Genomic DNA, 19482 nt, shown 5'->3' on the forward strand with positions numbered 1-19482 from the left:
CGTAAAATGATTTATAAACTAGCTGCAAGCATGCCGTTTACACTCGGTTTTTCTATGGCTAGTAATCCAGCCTCTCTTACGCAATTGCGCTGGTGAATCTGGTCGGTTAAATTTGCTGAAATTACGCTACGTATAGAGATCCATTTTGCTACTTGACATTTCTTTTGAGAGAGAGAGAGAGAGATAAATAGAGAGGAAAGGCAGGGAGGTTAACCAAGCTTGGCTCGGTTGGCTACCCTACACTTGGGGTGGGGGAAAAGGGGAATAATAGAACGAAAAGAGATAGAAAAGAAGAGGAGTAAGAAAGAGAAGCGTAAATTGTCATTTCTTTTGAAGTTCGCACACAATTTATATGCCCCATTATGTACACATCATTGACCACTGGCGGTGTGCAGAGCTTGAAGGCACTTGTTCTCGTTATCAATGTTACATACATTCTTTAAATGTCCTTGATTCTCACGCTGTGATGCGTGCTTACCCCTACCGGTTCGATCACTCGCAAGTGGGCGCTTATCTCGTGGTGGGGTTAATAAGTATAGATCTTGGGCTTTCGTCGGAAGTTTGCGTTCAAATTTCAAAGTGCACAAAGTTCACTACGTTAGCAACAGCTGCTGCGTTCACTAAATGAGTGAGTTGCTCACACACAAAAAATAACAACTGGGAAAGTTGTTAATTCGCGCTTGTCCTATGTCGTACACTTGTCTGTTTATTTCGTGCGCGCTTATTTGTATTTGAGCAGCGCGCTTTAGGCGTCGAGATGTGACACCTCTTGCTTCACGCTCGTGTTTTGTATCAACTTTTCGTACGTCCTCTCTGATTGAGGAGCACGCTGTATGTTTCGAGCTGCTTGCCGTTCGTAGCGTGACATTACAACTGTTGCTATCGCATTCATTGCTTCACCCTTGCAGTGAAACCATATACTAACTTTGCGAAGATACCCTACACTTTCGTGTTGTACCGATTCCTATGGCAGAGAGATCGGCCATGCATTTTCTACAGTAAGATTGACTTCAAGGAAGTAGTAAGGCATTATGAACCAACGTCAAGTTTTCTTTGTTGAGCCTAGTTGCACATGAGTCAATGCCACATCGCAAATTAAATACTCATATAATATATTTGTACAGTGATGAAATAAAAATATTCATCTGCGTTTAATGGGCAAAAAAAATTGGCAGCTCTCTTCTACCTTGAGAATTGATGTTATGCGAAGTATGCGGACGAGAGGTGATTAGGTTGTATTTTTTATGTTGAGGGAAACATTACGAAATGGCGCCTAATATATGTACAAACACAAACACAGACAGAAATTAATCAGCCACTTATGCATTATATAACCAGTTATTCAGAATGGTGTAATGATACCGACAGCATGGATATTAGATACGTAAGAAATGTTAGGCTGGTGAATAGCGCCGCTGCCTGCAACAATGGTAACCCTGGACACTGCTACTTAAGACAACTTTAGCGGACGGCTCCTAACTACAATTGACGCTATCCCGACGTGACGACTGTATCACAACAGTACATGTGTAATTTTAACTAAACTGGATAACCAGCACTGCAACCACAATGGACGTTCAACGAACAATATGGGTTTACTTGCAAAGGGCCAAGACCTGGCGTGGTTGTCTGGTTGAATACTTGATTTCCACGCAGAATGTAGGGTTCGATTGCTTCTGGGGCCCTAATATTGATTTTTGCATTAGTCGGGTCAACAATGCCAATGTCAGCTTTTTCTTAGTGCTCATGCGTTGAAATTACCCGTGCCTGTTCTAGTCGTTACTGGGCAGATAAAAACTTTCGATCGCCTGTGGCACATACCCACATACATGTAGCACATACCCGTCCCCGGTATGTGCCACACGTCTGGCGGAGAGGATTTGACGACCTACACGATTGGATTGGGACATTATTGATGTCATGATCAGCGAGTTACATCTCGGCTATTGATCTACAGGTGGCGGGATCGAATCCCTGCTGTGGCGGCTGCGTTTTCAATGGAGGCGAAAATGCTGTAGGCCCATGCGCTCAGATTCGGGTGCACGTTAAAAAACCCGAGGTGGTCAAAATTTCCGGAGCCCTCCACTACGGCGTCTCTCATAATCGTATGGTGGTTTTGGGACGTTAAACCTCACAAATCAATCGAAAGAAATATTCGCATTTAAAACATGGTTCTTTTTTACAATACAATATACAATGTTTCTTACATTATTAAAGGCGTGGTTGTCCCGGCTACTGTACAGATCTCTGTAAAACTCCTCCGCTATTTTAAATATCCTATCCACATTGGTAGTTATTTTGCCTTCTTTGTCCCTTAGTGCATACATCTGATTTTTGCCTATCCCAAGTTTCCTCTTCACTGCTTTGACGCTTCCTCTGTTTTTCAGAGTGTGTTCAATTCTCTCCAAGGTATACCTTCTTACATCGGATACCTTACGCCTATTAATCAACTTCGAAAGCTCTGCCAGTTCTATTTTGTCTGTGTACTTGAGACTTTCATTATTTGACCCCTCTTAATCAGGTTCTTCATTTCCTGAAAAAGCTTGCCTGTGTCCTGTCTAACTACCCTGCCTCCAACTTACTCGTCAGATTATCATTCATCGTATCTATGCTAAGGTTGGTTTCCTCCCTAAGAGCTGAGTACCTGTTCTGAAGCGAGACTCTGAATTGCTGTACTTTCCCTCTCAGTGCTAGCTCATTGATTGGCTTCTTGCGTATCAGTTTGTGTCGTTCTTTTTTCAAGTCTAGGCGAATTCGAGACCGTACCATTCTATAGTCACCGGATCGTACCTTGCCAACCACTTTCATGATCCTGCACGATGCCTGGGTGTGCACTCATTATAAAGTCTATTTTGTTCTTATTTTCGCCATTAGGGCTCCTCGATGTCCACTTGCGGTTTCCTCGTTTTCGGTAGAAGGTATTCGAGATCCGTAAATTATTGCGTTCTGCGAATTCTACTGATAGCTCTCCTCTGGCGTTTCTAGTACCGATGCCATAATCTCCTACTGCCTGGTATCCAGCCTGATTCTTCCCTACCTTTGGATTAAAGTCTCCCATCAGTATAGCATACTGTGTTTTTACCTTACTCATTGCTGATTCCACGTCTTCATAGAAGCTTTCAGTTGAAGCGTCATCATGGCTGGATGTAGGCGCGTAAGCACTTACCACCTTCATCTTGTATCTCTTATTCAGTTTAATTACGATGCCTACCACCCTTTCATTAATGCTATAGTATTCCTCTATGTTTCTGTGAATTAGGAACCCCACTCCCAGTTCTCTTCTGTCAGCCAAGCCCCGATAGCAAAGGACGTGCCCATTCTGTAGCACTGTAAAGGTCTCATCTGTCCTTCTAACCTCACTGAGCCCTATTATACCCCATTTAACACCCTCTAGCTCTTCGAATAGTACAGCTAGACTTCCCTCACTAGATAAGGTTCTAGCGTTAAATGTTGCCAGGTTCAGGTTCTAATGGCGGCCTGTCCGGATCCAGAGATTCTTAGCACCCTCTGCTGCGTTGCAGATCTGACCGCCGCCGTGGGCAGTTGCTTCGCAGCTGCTGGGGTCTGAGGGTCGTGGGTTATTTGACGTATGCATGTGGGAGGTAGTGGCCGGGGTGGCCAATCCTTCTCTGGTGAGGGAGTGCGTTCCCGGCGGTGGTTACCGGTGAGGCCGCACCCCAGGCCTCGTAATGCAGTTCCATCACCACGCGGATTTTTTTTTATCTGGTTGGGAACAGCGCGGCACCGGGATTTGAACCACGGACCTTTTGCATGCGAGGCGGATGCTCTAACCACTACGCCGTCGCTGCATCACATGAGAATAAGAAGTTTGCGGGTATAAATTGGCAGCAGCAAGCACAGAACCGGGTTAACTGGCGGAACATGGGAGAGGCCTTTGTCCTGCAGTGGACGTAGTGAGGTTGTTGATGATGATGATGATGGTGATGATGATGATACAATATTTCCTTCAATGGGGTTATCTCATTTGATATACTGATTGGTTCTGAAAAGGGAAGAAAGTTCTATGGAAACCCGCCACCTTGTTGGTTTCCGCAGAACTAATTTACAATACTGAGTGGTTATCTTTCTCCTTAGGTCATTGTATATAGTTGCTGCGGTGACGGACTCTAATTCTCACACTGCTTAACAGGTGGGTCGCGATATACAAAAGCTAAGGAAACATTAGTTTACCAACCCGAGATGGTGGTGCCCATGTGTCTTAGTGAAGTAGTCTATATGACAACTTCACTGTTTTAGGAGCGATGCTTCTAAGGCGTGGGTCTGTCCAGTCCTTGGGTGTATGTACGTGACCGCCTATAGTTCCACATTTGCCCACTGCCCACTACTTCATCATTGCAAACATCCCGGCACGCTGCATCATCGAACCACCACTTCACCAATCATAAAGCAAATAATGTTGACAAGTACGCAATATGAAATGCGAGATGGTCGTGCACTTGTATCAAGCAGCATTAAAGAACAATATATTGCCCCACTGTTTTCATTACTTGTTTGTACGTGACCACCTATAGTCTCACCTTTCCAAACTACCCAATTCTTTGTCCTTGCAAACATCCCACTACGCCTCATCACCGATCCACCACTTCACCGACCTTAAACCTGTTATAATGAAATTTCTTGTATAAATATATACAGTGTTTGTCACGTCTTTGATGATGTAGTGGGCGATATTCGCGGATGGTTCACGGTTTAGCTATGAAACCCTCCAGCGCTTCACCCCACTCATCATCATTCACTACACACACACACACACACACACACACACACACACACACACACACACACACACACACACACACACACACACACACACACACACACACACACACACACACACACACACACACACGCACGCACGCACACACGCACGCACGCACACGCGCGCACACACACGCACGCGCACACACACACACACACACGCACACACACACACGCACACACACACAGACACACACACACACGCACACGCGCACACACACACGCACGCACACACACACACGCACGCCTGCACACACGCACGCATGCACACACACGCACACAGACACACACGCACGCGCACACGCGCACGCACACACACACACACGCACACACGCACACACACACACACACACACACACACACACACACACACACACACACACACACACACACCTAATCAAGCGCCACCTTTTGACCAAATGCGGAAAAAAGTACAGCTGTAACTACCACGTGCGACTGTAGGTGTCGCACAAGGTGCGTGGACACTTGGGAATTGCAGGAAAGAATGTAGAGATCAGAAAAGGAGAAGGCACGATTGAGGCCACCACTTCCTTCGCTTGCCGCATTCTTCGGGCTATTAGGAATGGAGGAGAGAAAGAACGCTTACCGCAGCACTTTGAAGGAATCATTGCACCGAAAAATAAATACATTTCCATGTCGGTGGGAGTGAGCTTCTCTCAATGAACAACAGGAAAACCTTCCCGCACACTTGTTCAGACTATACACTACCCGCATGTCCACATCGCCACTATTTGGACGCTCATATATCAAAGGATGCGTGGCGATCGTAATCTACTGGCAACCAACGCATGCCTACTGACTTCAGAATATGAATACAACAAGTCTACATATACGGCCATCATTACGCGCTCAAAAAAGGGTATCAGAAGTTCCTGAAATGCTAAGTAAAATTCGCCACTTAGGCCATCTGGGCCAGGAGTTTTGTTCTTCTGCTACGCTGTATTCCAAGTTTTATTTCTTTTCTTGTTATAGCCCATCAACAGCAAGTCGTGCATCCTCTTGTAAGTGGAACACAATGGCAATGAAGTGGTTAGCTTCTCCCTCAAAGTTCTCCTGAAGCTGACCTACGGCAAACAAACTTCTGTGATAATCTTCAATGGCAGCTATTATTTCACGAGTCTCTGTGCAAAAAAGAACCCCATGACTCATTTTGCAGTACCTGTTTAGAAAGTACATATATATTTTCTTCCCCGAGAGCTTTCTAAGTGGAATCCTCTTCAGTAAAATGAGTAACACGGGAACGAATCATTGCTCCCCGGTATTCATCTGTCTCGTGCTTTTGTCTGTGTGCTAGAACCACATTTAAATTATACACGTACAATCCCGTCTGTTGACTATCAAAAGTATGGAGCTTATGAAGGAAATCACAAAGATAGAGTTTTTCAGTGTTTTTTTCTCTTTGAACTACTTCACATGAAATACTAATCACCTGATACTTAACTTTTCCTTTGAACCTTTCCCACTAAGCGAAGGTTGGCAGCTGTCGGCACTGCGTTACCTCTTGTACCAATTCTTTGAATATTTTTACAAAACAATCCTTACACGACAACTGTACGTTAAACTTTCATAGGTCCCAGTTCAGAGAGACCTTACGAAAATCTTTAGAACCCCGATAATTGGTGTCCAAGCAATGGCTTGTAAAAATATGAGATTTACAGCGTAATTATGAATGTGAGACCATATGGCTATAGATAGAGCCAGATGGTTGGGCTGAGCATGAGAGACACCCTGAAAGTTCGTAAACCTCACCAAGGAAGGTGCATGCGCTCCCAAATCCATTAAATTGTGGTCATCCATTGATTCCTGCATTAAAACTACGCATGCATCATAACGATTCGGTATATATATGAATGATCTCTAGCGTCACAAACACAACTGAAGTCTCCCAAGACTATCAGAGTTCTTTCAGTGTTTAGTAGCGAAGTTAGACAGGAATGAAGCATTCCTGATTGATATGTGGGGTTTACCGTCTTAAAACCACCATATGATTATGAGAGACGCCGTAGTGGAGGGCTCCGGAAATTTCGACCACCTGGGGTTCTTTTACGTGCACCCAAATCTGAGTACACGGGCCTACAACATTTCCGCCTCCATCGGAAATGCAGCCGCCGCAGCCGGGATTTGATCCCGCGACCTGCGGGTCAGCAGCCGAGTACCTTAGCCACTAGACCACCGCGGCGGGGCATGGAGCATTCCTGTCACTCACTTTGGAAAGAGAATATACATAGATGAGCCTCCAAATATGGAAATGAAAAGTTACGACAAATGAGGCAGCCTTCCAAATCAACATGTAGTGACATCAAAATATGATTCAAACACTCTCAAACTAATAAAAAGCGTCAAACGGGAACACCGTGGGCTCTGATGTGCAAATCATTATCTCGAAAAACTTACAGTGGAAGGTCGGTGTCACGAGGAGCCGAAATATTAGTCCCTTGCACTGCCTCTACATCGATGTTGTACTTCTCAAGTACGTGGCGCAACTGCCACTGACGCCTGGCTTTCCTCAAGCCACGTACTACGTTGAGCGTCGCTACACATATCAGAAAGGTTAGCGTGGTAGCCATTTTGCTCTCTTAAAACTTTTGTTGGTCACCTTTATCCACAGGGCAACCGGTGGCTTTACCTCCTTTGCAAGTTAGGAGCGCTTTCTTGAGGACGCTGGCATAGGCGGCGTGTCTCTCGGTCTTTGAAGGAGGCGACACGTGGGCCACATGAAGACACTTTCTCTGTCATGTCTGGCGCACTCGTTGTTCTTTATCGCTGACCGGTGTCTGACGCTTCCTTGCATGACTGCTATCGATTGCTTCTTCTTTCTTGTTGTTAGAAGGCCTGTCTTGAAGGTCTTCCGGGTGATGTTCTCCTGCAGCATTGCCTTCATTCATCCTTTCACTGGGGTCTTTAGCAATTTTATTGTGTGTGCTGAGGGTAGTATCTATGGACATGCGTTCAGCCTGTTTTAAGCCACCTACTGCTTCTCCCACTGGTTCTCCTGTCGCATCAACTACCTCAGCAGCGGATATGTGCCATAAAATTTGGACAAATCCCAGTGATGACAGCTACAGCGTGGTCTGTAATAACCCTGAAAACGAGTACACACACACACAGAGAGAGAGAGAGAGATAGAAAGAAGAAAAAATGGACGGTAAAAAAGACAGAAACAGAAAATTATTTTAAAAGTTTTCTCCCGAGGCTGGATTTGTACCTGGGCGCCGTCGTTGCGATAGCGAGTGCCCTAACCACTCGTTTAGCCACACAGGCTAGCAGAGCGTATAGCATAGCCTTGTATAGGAGGATGTAAAGAGGTAGTGGGAAAGAAAAGTGAGTGCTAGAGGAAGAGAAATGAGGAATGGAGAGAGTAAAGCGTGGCAAAGATGAACTGAGAAAGAGAGAAAAATAGAGAGAGTTGAAAGCGGCACATATCTCGAAGCTAAACGTGCTGGCCGACTGGGAGTATACGAGGGGTGTAGGGTCGGTGTCTCGCTGCGCCAAGATTTGCGCAAAGAAATGCGGCCGCGTTTCTTTGTCTTACATAAACAGATACAGCTTTTGCTAGATAAGACGACTATAGGAGAAACACATACATTTGGCGAATAGAACGCAAAACTGGCTTTCCGGGTCTTGCGCAAGCCGTATAGGAGGATTTTCAGTTCATGCTCTGGGCAACCTCAGCTAAATTCCACACAGAGGTGTGGTACACCGGCATCCCGATCTTATCGACCGTTTCTGCAACATCCCTTCGTTTTCTAACGTCACAATCCCAGTGGCATAAAAGAAAAGAAATGCATGCACGAAATAATGCTGGTTTAAACCGAATACCACGATTCACGTAATACACTTTTTGTCTGAGTTACCCAAATTCAGGGCAAATTAGGAAGTCTTCATAAAAACAAAAAAATATCGCAGCATATATCACAGCAAATATCACAGAATATATCACGGCAAATTTCACAGAATAATCGTGATTGTGGCGAAGCCCCGGAGGGCTGCTGCATCGCTAAACCATGAACCATCCACGAATATCTCCCACTACATAATTACAGACGTGACAAACACTGTACACTTTTATACAATAAATTTTATTCTCCGTAAGTGGTAGCTATTCGTCGCTTCCGTTCCCCTTTCATTGTAACGGCTTTATGGTCGGTTAAGTTGGCCAATCGGTGATGGGGCATAGTGGGATGTTTGCAAGAACGAAGTATTGGGCAGTTTGCTAAGGTGGAACTATGGGTGGTCATGTACGTATACATACAAAGAATGGACAGACCCACGCCTTTAGGAGCCTCGTCCCTAAAGGTGTCGGCAGCACCCACCTCACAGGGAGTGTCACTGTTATTACGATTAGGAATGAACTGATAATAAGGCATGTACTGTACTGTCAAAAGCGTGTTCTTTACGCGGATAATAAATATACCAACATTTTTTTGACCCATAAGTAGTCACCGCTTTTAGCCGACTTCTCTGCTCTTCACCATCTTCTACCCACCGGGCTAGTTTTGATATCAACTTTCTTGTTTTCTGCAGCTGAATTCGTGAGATTCGTATTGCTCACTTCATGCAGCTTGTTTTGGTCATCCATGCGACAGCCCATGGAGCGACACATCATAGTTCGCAGGAATTCCTCTTGAATGATAGCCCATCAGATGTTAGATGGCCATAAGCACATGCCAATCATCTTAAGTTGACTATTCTGAAACCAAGAGGCGTGTTACCAATCTCTAATGTCGTCTAATGCCGGCTGTACCATTCGGGCTCGTGCCCAGTTTCACGTCCAGAATGGAAGCTATTGGGTAAATACCGGTTACACATGAGTTGGCGGCAAAACGAGCGACGCGTCAAAAGAAAGGTAATCGTAAGAGGAAAGAAAATTTTTATAAAATAAGATTCGCGAGCATTTATTCGCTTCTTTGACTTATAGTCCATCCTGACGAAGGCCGCTTCGTGCACGGTACTCATGTGTATAAAGAACGTCTCGCGAAAAATTGCGGTCTACCATGCATGACAAAATCCATTATACTCCAAGTGAAGAGCCAAGCACGCAGGAAAAGTGCAGCACGCGAAATTAAGCCGAATGAAGGAAACCGCGTTGAGGTCTGTATGAGCTGAGCTGCTATTTTCCACCATAAAGCACTCTCACGTGAAAAGTTGGCGCTCTGCCACAAGCCACAGTATTATACGGGCGCTGATGAGCGTCTGCATATTTATTTGTGCATGCTCGCGAGGTGCGTTCTAAAATATTTGCGCCAGAATGCTGAGAGAAAAAGCGCAGCCTCAGAACAAGGCAGACAACAAACAACGATGCCCTCTTTGAAGCCAGGATTTTACTGAACAGTCTCGTCAGAGTATTGTAAACAAGCTGTTGAAATTAGTTACCGAGACATAGATGATTCTTGAAGCGTTCACCTCTAAGGCTGTTTATAAATATTGCAATTCGCCACAGTGGCCTAGTTGCTGTAGTGCTAGGCTGCTCACTCACTGACAGCGGCGACCGCATTTTGGTGCAGGCTAAATGATTCAGGCCCATGCACTTAAATTTAGGTGCACTAAAAAAAAAGAAAACTGCACCAAAGAGCTGAAATTTCCGGAAGCATCTAGTTTGACTCCCCTCACAATCATATGTAAGTTTCGGAAAGTAATATCCAAACGGTTGTTAATAATACTTTTCATGGCCATTTCATGAGAATAACAAGCCGAGATTACTCCTATACGAGGTGATCAAATGTTTTGTGGACGCCAAGAGTTACTCAAAAAGAAAAAAAAGTGCTAAATCCCTCTTTTCAGGAATCGGTATTACTCGAAAGTGAAACCTGTCCTAGCAGAGGTAGCTGAGCATTTATTATGCATTGTTTTGTCACAAGGGCGAAGAAACAATGCTGAAGTAACAAACTGCAATGTCAAGCGTAGAACAAAAAGAAGCTCGAAAGATGCAGCGCACATCTCAAGCAGAAAGCATGCTCGAAATGAGCATACATAGTACAAGCGTGAACAACTGTCACAGCTCAAATCTCAAAGCACGCTGCTCAAGCAGAAAAAGAAACCCCATTAAAGGAACGCACATGTACACACAGTACGAGCGCTGACAACCGTCGCAATTCTTACTTTTTCGTGTCTGAGCAGCGCGCTCCTTTCGTAAACGCGGATCTGGCAGTGAGCCAAACTACGTTCGTGTTCTGCTTAACTGCTGTAAATTCAAACCATTCTTGCGGTGGAAGCAAAAGAGGTACAAAGTGCTCGAATCATGAGATAAGCGCGCGTGCGTGTGAGCCCCCACGCCAGCGCCGGAGCACAAACACGCGCGGGGTGGCGCGACAGGACGACGTCTAGTGTACGCGCACCCAACGCGCTCCTCTCGTTCCCTTTCGCTATAGGTGACGGAAACGCGCTGAAGTTGCCGAGCTCTGAGGATCGTCAGCGGTACATGGTGTGTAACAACGTCACAGCTTTGCCGTAAAATAATACGTTTACGCAATGAATGCGATAGCAATGAATGCATTGAATGTTGCTATCGCAAAGAATGCGATAGCAACAAATTTGAAAGTCACGCGAACAATGGTCAGTTGATTGAAACGGGCCTCGCATTTCTCACGCACAAATGAGGCACGAAACGTGCTCACAGAGGCAGATGAACGCGAGTCTCAGTTGTTACTTCGCTGTGTCATAAAAGCATGCCTTTTTCGCAAACGAAGACTTGTGCAGCGAATGCAGTAATCTTTGTGCGCCCGGTCACTACAACAGAATCGTTCCGGTGAAAGCCCAAGGCGTACGATTTTCCCCACCGCGAGATAACCGCGCGCACGCTTGAGCGTCTACTTCCGCACCCTCCGCGGCGCTAAGTACGTGCGATAGATCAACGCATGAGCGCGCGTCGCCGCGTCATGACGATCTGGCAACGTGCGCTCATTGCGCCATCTCGCTGGTAAAGCTGAAAACACGATAGTTTCCCCAAGATGGGCTTCAGCAGTGGTAAGTGGCAGATATAAATAGCTTGCCGTTTCAACGTGGAAGGAGGTGCTCCTTCGTGGCTCAGTTGCTAATGCTACGCATTCACGAGCAAGATGTCGGACGTGCGTTTTCATGCGCCGGAGTCTTTTCCTAGATTATTTTTCTTTCTTGCGTTTTCATATATATATAGATACGTATTCATACACGGTGAATTACAGAAGTCGGCGGCGATATCCAGCCGAGATTGTACGTATAATCATTCCACAAAGTAGGCCGCTTTTAACATAGAAGAGTCACTTTGTGGCGCGATGGTTAGCATCGCATGCTGAGGAGCACGAGGACGCTGGCTCAACGCAGGGCTGAGGCACTTTTCTTTATCGTTTTTTTTGTTCGCAATCTGTTAGTAAGTATTTTACGATGTCATATACATGATGGAAATACGTTACGTCACTTGGTGGATCCCGGCATGAAACACTTTTGTGTTAAAATTCAGCAGATAAATGCAGTATGAATATAAAAGTGAATCCAAGCGAACGAAACAAACGTTAAACGTTTTAAACGTGTCATCTTACGATAGCAGTACAGTTGAACAATTATGATGGCTAATGTATAAGTACTTGCTCTAATATTTCGCCGGAACATTATTAATAGCAAGTAATGTATAGATACAACAAAAAAGTTCTCTCTCAACAAGTAAAAATTAGTACTGAGAACTGCCGCTGACTTTCCTTGAAAGCGATGAGAGAATTCCCACTCCGATCAGTGGCCAATGGCCGACAGATATCAACGAAAATGTTTATGAATATATTTTGGGGCACAGCTAACCCCTTATTCCCACACTAATTCGTATGTCAAGGGGCATTGTGAGAAGAGTCAAGGACAAAGCGTGATCGAAGACGTCATAGCAGCGGCAAAGGGAGGCGACCTACAATAAACAGTTCCTGAAAACAGATGCTTTGTTCGAAAAATTCACTCTGAGCGCCCAATAAGACCAACATTAGGCCACGTACTTGGCTAATAGCCAGAAAAGAACGCGAAGGAATGAATGATGGACGCTGACAGATAAAAAAAAAAACACAACTCAAGAATTGCGCTCATAAGTTTTTTTTCTTAGTTTGATGGTGAGTGAGCGTAATCTTTTCAAAGCAACCATTCAGGGCACCAATCAAATTTTAGTGTCGCTTGCATATATAAGCATGCTTGGTCCATGAACAATTACCAATTTTTCCATCACTTGTTCGGAGGTATACGGCGTTCCGTATAAATGCACAGAAAAATGAATATGTTCTTGGTTACTGTACACACCACTAGCATTAATATTACTGTTCATGATGTGACTCTGTGTATGTGTATGTGTGTGTGTGTGCGTGTTTGCGTGTGTGTGTGTGTGTTTGTGTTTGCGTGGGTGTGCGTGTGTGTGTGTGCGTATGTGTGTGTGTGTTTGTGTTTGCGTGGGTGTGCGTGTGTGTGTGTGTGTGTTTGTGTGTGTGTGTGCGTGCGTGTGCGTGTGTGTGTGTGTGAATACGCTTGCGTGAGTGTGCGTGCAGTGCTTATACATGTTAGTGTGTGTGTTTGTAGGGAGGGGGGGGGGCATGCACGAGTGTACGTGTGCGTTCGTGCGCGTGCACATGTGTCTGTGTGAGAGAGAAAAAAAAGCGTGATCGCTTTCTTTTTCTCAGCCTTTAACTTTTAAACTTCGTCAAGCTATACCACGTTCGAGGGTAGCGTAGAAATTAGTGGCGCTAAGCCAGCCTTTCTGAATTGGTTAGCACCCGTCCCTTTCCCCTCTCTCCTTCTCCTTCTTTGCTCTTGGTCTCGGAGAATGCAAAAGTGAATTTAAGACCATTTCTAGCAGGCTGAATAAAACGACAGGGGTCATTGAATCATTGGAATTCGGAAGACATTAAGTTTTTACGACCGCTACTACTTGCAGTAGACATGGAGACCCCACCGGGTATTTTTTTTTAGTCTTTCCCGAACGACGTACACACACACAATAATAACAAGGAAGTGGCTCTGAGTGAGTATGTCGCATGATCAATGTGTAACTTACGAAAGGCAAAATGTTTATGATGCCAGGGTATGAGCTGGATTGAGAAGCACAAGTCATACTGGTGCCGCATAAAGGAAAGCGCGCGAGTATATTAGTACCGAGGAAAGTGGCGCCAAGGTATGATTAGATTATTCCTTCAAGGTGCGGGCAATCTCTGACTCCCAGCTGGGAAAATAAAAAATAAAAGTGGAGAGAGCGGCCTGCATACAAAACAGCTCCGAAGAGAGCGCCACTTCACTCACCGTTTAGCCATTCTGTTTGAGGCGCTTTTCCGGAGCGCACTCGAGCGAAGAGTCAAGAGAGCGCAAGGCTTGTGCCAGCTAAATTCACATGGCACGCTACGCAAAATGTACGTGGAGCGTAGCAGTGACGCTCGTTGTCGCCGTTAGCTTCGTACCCTGTGTCAATAGTGCTGAATCGGAACCTGTTGTTAACATCAGCTCAGGCTTCGTGGTTGGGAAGCGAGTGAATATCAAGGGAAAAAATGTGGACTCATTTCTGGGAATACCGTACGCAGCAGCCCCCATTGGTCAACTGCGTTTCGAAAGACCGCAAGCAGCGGCGCCTTGGAACGGAACGTACAGAGCCACAAACATGCCTGCGCCATGTTGGCAGACTACATTGCGATTCGTCGACGGGGCACCTCTAGACTACCATTCCAGCGCTTCGGAGGACTGCCTTTATTTAAATGTCTGGAGAAAGTCTTCAACGTGCTCCGACTCAACGGGATGTGATGCCAGAAGACCTGTGATTGTGTTTATCCATGGCGGTGGGTTTACGTGGGGTGACTCGGCGCTGTTTGTGTACAACATGGCAAACTTGGCAGCACTGTCCGACGTCGTGTGTGTCACGTTCAACTACAGAGTGAGCATACTGGGCTTTCTGTCCCTAGACCGACCGGAGCTGCCTGGAAACATGGGCCTTTGGGACCAGAACCTAGCACTGAGATGGGTGCGAACTAACATTGCGAGTTTCGGTGGTGACCCGGATGATGTGACGTTGATGGGGCAGAGTGCCGGTGGTATCTGTGTCGGTCTGCATGCTGCGTCTCCGCATAGCCAAGGCCTCTTTAAGAGAGCTTTCATGATGAGTGGTGCACCACTGTCGTTGATCCTCGGCTCTTCTCACAGCGGTGAAGGCAAGTTCCTACACATTGTGGGTCTCTTGGGCTGTTACGACTACAAAAGAACCCTAGACGATCAGCTTAGTGACGCAGTTGCTTGCTTGAAGAAACTAAACGCCAGCTTTATCTTCAGGACCCTGGAAGGTCAAGATGCAATGGTGCAAGTGTTTGTCCCTACGCTCGGCAATGATTTCATCTCTCGAAGTCCATTTTCTGAGAATACGTGGATGACGCTTCCTATAGAGAAGGTTGTGCTCGGAAGTGTGCTTAACGAGGGAACCCTGCTTGTGGACAATATACAATACGCGTCTCCAGGATTGAAGACCATACTCTCTACCGACTACAGGCTTGCCATAACGCTAGCCATGCAGCCCATGTTCGGCATATCAGTGAAGCAGGCGAGAAGTATCGTGAGGGCGTACTTCGGAAATCACGACATCGAGCACACTCAGGAGCAAGTAAGAAAACTGTTCAGTGAGCTGTTGGGAGACGCTGTGTTTGATTGCCCCGTTCAACTCATGAGCGAGTTAACGTCGCAGCAGGGAATCGACACGTACCGCTACCTTTTCGCTCATCGAGGATCGTACAGTTTTTGGCCGGAGTGGATGGGCGTCGCTCATTCAGAGGAAACTATGTACGTCCTCGGATCACTACCATTTTTGAACAATACTGCTTACAGAATTAAAGCGATGGGAGAAGCCGCGTCCGACTTAATGTCATCGAAGAACTATACCAGCGAAGAGGAGAAGATGATGGAAGAGGTCGTCAGTGCTGTTGCCTCCTTTGCCAAGACCGGGTGAGCTATCATTTATTACACTATCTAATACTAATGTTACTATACCTAATTAGTGTGTAGAAAAAACACAAAATACAGTTTGCTGTAAAATGCACAATATATTAATTTTAAAGTGAGCCCCAATACTTTTGTTACGCTTCTGGCTTTTCACCGAAAACAAGAGTTATAAGGTCTGTGTGAAGGCCCTGTGTCTCAGGTCTTAACGAATAGTTTTACGAAAACCACCATTCAAACCATCTTCTAGTTGTGCCAGTTTATCATAACGGGAAGTATGGAAACGCTGTACGATAAGTGACGCTACGGTGTGGTATTTTCGTACTTACCACATACGGTGAACCAGAACTCCTAAAACCTCTTGTTTATGGCTAGGATCAGAGCAAAAGGAACCAGTAAAGAAAGCGAGATGACAAACGTCCGTAACCATATCCCATATTAATCTTGATTCGCGTACCTTCGTGACCTGGTCGCTGAAGCGCTTGTTCTTAGACAAGCAGTGAATGAGAATGGGGAGACTGCGTGACCTGCACCTCATTTTCGATCAACGTTTTTTTTCGCGTTTCTTGAGGAGGATTACAGTATCTGTGGGTTCTCTGTCTGTATTTGCAACGGCAATCACGTACGTTTCAAACACTGCATGTGGATGAACTGCGTAGGGAACCACTATCTGCACCTAGTCGAACACGCTTGGCTTCTTTGCATTCGATAGTTTTCTAAACTATATGATTAATTGCATGAAAGCGCTCCGTGTTATAGTACTGTTTACTGAGGCCCGCATTCTCTCTTGGATCAAAGTTAAGTTCAGCTCTCATCGTATCCGAAATCTCACGAATGTTTCGCGCAGCATTGAAAGAAGGCTGGCCGGTTTGTAGTTCTGGACTTTAACGTCACCCTTTGTGTGCGTCGATAAAATTCTTACCGCATTGCTGCTACCCTTGAATTTGAAAGCATGGTGCGCTGAGTGTCGCAAGCTTGATTGATTAATATGTGGGGTTTAATTCCGCAATACTGCCATATGAATATGAGAGATGCCATAGTGGAGAGTACGGGAAACTTAGACCACCTGGGGTTCTTTAACGTGCACCGAAACATGAACACACGGGGGGCCCACAGCATTTCCGCCTCGATTGAAAATGTCGCCGCCGCAACCAGGATTTGATCGCGCGACCTGTGGGTCAGCCACGGCGGGTCAGCAGAGAGTGCCTTAGCCATTAAACGACAGTGGTGGGACCAGTGTCGCAAGCCTCGTGAATGTGAAATCGCCTCCACTTTTTATGAAACGGTTGTTACTCCTCTTCTCCGGGCCTCTTTACCGTGAGGTACACCTTGTGACACTTTTCCAGCCCCACCCCTCCTCCCCATTAGATGCAAAGTGATCTTCATTGTCATAATTAATTTACTCCTCCTCGACTAGCTTCTACACTAGTTAAGGAGAGAAGATATTTGAGGTTCGGAATGGGTCCCCTCGATGACTCAAGTAAATGGTGGAAGCGCGAAGGAAGAGCCGTAGTCCGGTGAAGAGACGCTTTATTGCAGCCTCAGGCGTCTGCCCGAGTCTAAGCCCGGACCTCCACTGTCTCCTTTCAGATTCAAACATTCTCTTTTCAACCCTCGGTTGAACAAAGGGTCTTCCCACAAACCAATAACACGTTGGGACTCGCATCATCACAACCAATTGCAGAAACACTTTCATAACAGGCACTACATTGGCAAATATCACGTTATGAAGTACAACACGAGAGGGGATAGGGTATCCACGTTTCACACTCTCTCCCATGCCAGGCCGTGTATTGGCCGACCTCTGTCGGTAGTCGTTCTCACGCTCGGGCTCCATCAACTTCCTCATTAACGTCGCTTCGTAGAAGCTTCCGTAAGCGCGGAAATTACACTGTCTGGCCCTGTGCGCTGACCAGGTGTGCATGTGACTGCGAGGCGCCCCGCCATCCTAACAACACTAGGTAATGACGTATAGCTGGGGAGGACAAACTCTTGTCCGTGCCGCCACTATGTCTCGGTCAGCCCAGTGGTCGCGTCCCCGCGTCATTCTCAATGGCACGCGTGCATGCCAACAATGACTTAAACTCAGATGGTGGCGCCTGGCCTGCTTCTTGCTAGAGGATGATAGTTATAGCACGAGAACAAAACGACGACACAGAGACAAGAAGGACACGAAGGACACGTATCCTCCGTGTCCTTCTTGTCTCTGTGTCGTCGTTTTGTTCTCGCGCTATAACTATCGTCATGCCATACCAACTAGCCCAAGCTGCCACACTTCTTGCCAAAGGCTCTTCCGAGTATACCTTCCCCTTCTAGTCCCAAATGGGGGTGACCTTGACGGCTCAGCTCGTCAAGGAGTCTCCTTTATTTCGAAGGAGTCTCCTTTATTTCCCGGGCGCAGGTCTCCCGCGTTCGCCGTCGCGGAACCAACCGTTCAGCTTTGTTATTTGACGGGTCGGGAACTGGCTCCGCGCACTGCATAAGCCGCATTCGTTGCGCTACACACAACACGCCGCTAAAGGGTATACCTTATACTAATTGTCATGCTAGGCTTTTCTTTCATTTAAAGTAGGGCGACTCACAGCTCAACCACACAGCTCAAATTGAAAGTCCTCAACTGCCTCCACAATGCCATTATAACATTCAACAATGTTCCAATTTTCGAGCGAAAGCTGTTATGAGGTGACAGCACAAATCTTGTGTGGTGCCGTAGTTGTCCGCGGCTGCCGAGGTCCGTAACCACTATCCCACGAAATAAAAAAAAAAAGCTCAGTAAATGTTAATTGCGTAACGGGCGGGCAGCCCAGTGTTTGAAACCATTAGAAAAACTTGTTCTTGATCATCCATTAACTGTGGCGCATACCCACTTCAAGCATAATTCTTCATCGTCATCAGCCACTGGACAGAAAAAAAAAATGAGACAAAGTTACTTTCAAGTGCGTAGCGGATACCACGCTTCTCCGAAGTCTGACGAATGACATAGTGAATGACTGCCTGCCTACTAAAGAATAATTTATGACGTGGTGGGTACCTTGTAAGTTTGCTTGCAGAAGCTACGCAAAAAAGTGTTTGAAAAATGCTCTGAAAGGCCACTCTTCCTGCTTTCGCTGTGACAGTTCTGCGCGTTGCGTGCAGGTCTGGTGTTTTTTTTTTTATTTTCAGCCCATAGTGTTGAAGAGCTTGTTTTTCAGGAATTCCCGAGTCGACGTCAGCGTCATTGGATGTCAGCAAATTATAGTGAAATGGTGGGCACATTGATGCAATATTATGTGCAAATATACAATCAAATTTTATTTCCACCATGGACAATATTACAGATGGACGACCACGAAAAAAAAAAGCTGCCGAGAGGCGGCTTGACCAGTCCGTAGCCCAAACTAATCTATGGCATGTGAGCAACAGCAAAGAAAAACAGTTCACAAACGAAAACATAACAACGTATGATTGATTGATATGTGGGGTTTAACGTCCCAAAACCACCATAGGATTATAAGAAACGCCATAGTGGAGGGTTTCGAAAGTTTTGACCACCTGGGTTTCTTTAACGTGCATCTTAATATTAGCACAAGGGCCTTAACAACATATGATTAGTACAAATTAAAAGCAATATACAATAGCCTGCAAAAAAGCATAAAAGAATGCAACACCGGGGTGAATAAAATTAGTTTTCTTATACAAACATAGATCTAAGGGTGGCTGAAGTACAGCAAGACAAATAAAAACTAATTAACTGAAAATGGTTTAACAATGATGGTAAAAATAACATAACAAATA

General features: G+C 45.7%; 1 protein-coding gene across 1 annotated transcript in view; it reads left to right on the forward strand.

Moving 5' to 3' along the window:
* The window catches only part of LOC119171572 (uncharacterized), a 47137-nt gene that overhangs the window by 12481 nt on the left and 15174 nt on the right, over positions 1-19482 (forward strand). Inside the window, exons 4-5 of the mRNA XM_075891902.1 lie at positions 7197-7350; positions 14118-15714. Coding sequence (XP_075748017.1) covers positions 7197-7350; positions 14118-15714 — 1751 coding nt within the window. The remainder of the gene's footprint in view (positions 1-7196; positions 7351-14117; positions 15715-19482) is intronic.

The sequence above is a fragment of the Rhipicephalus microplus genome, chromosome 4 (genome assembly GCF_043290135.1).
Source record: "Rhipicephalus microplus isolate Deutch F79 chromosome 4, USDA_Rmic, whole genome shotgun sequence".
NCBI lineage: Eukaryota > Metazoa > Arthropoda > Arachnida > Ixodida > Ixodidae > Rhipicephalus > Rhipicephalus microplus.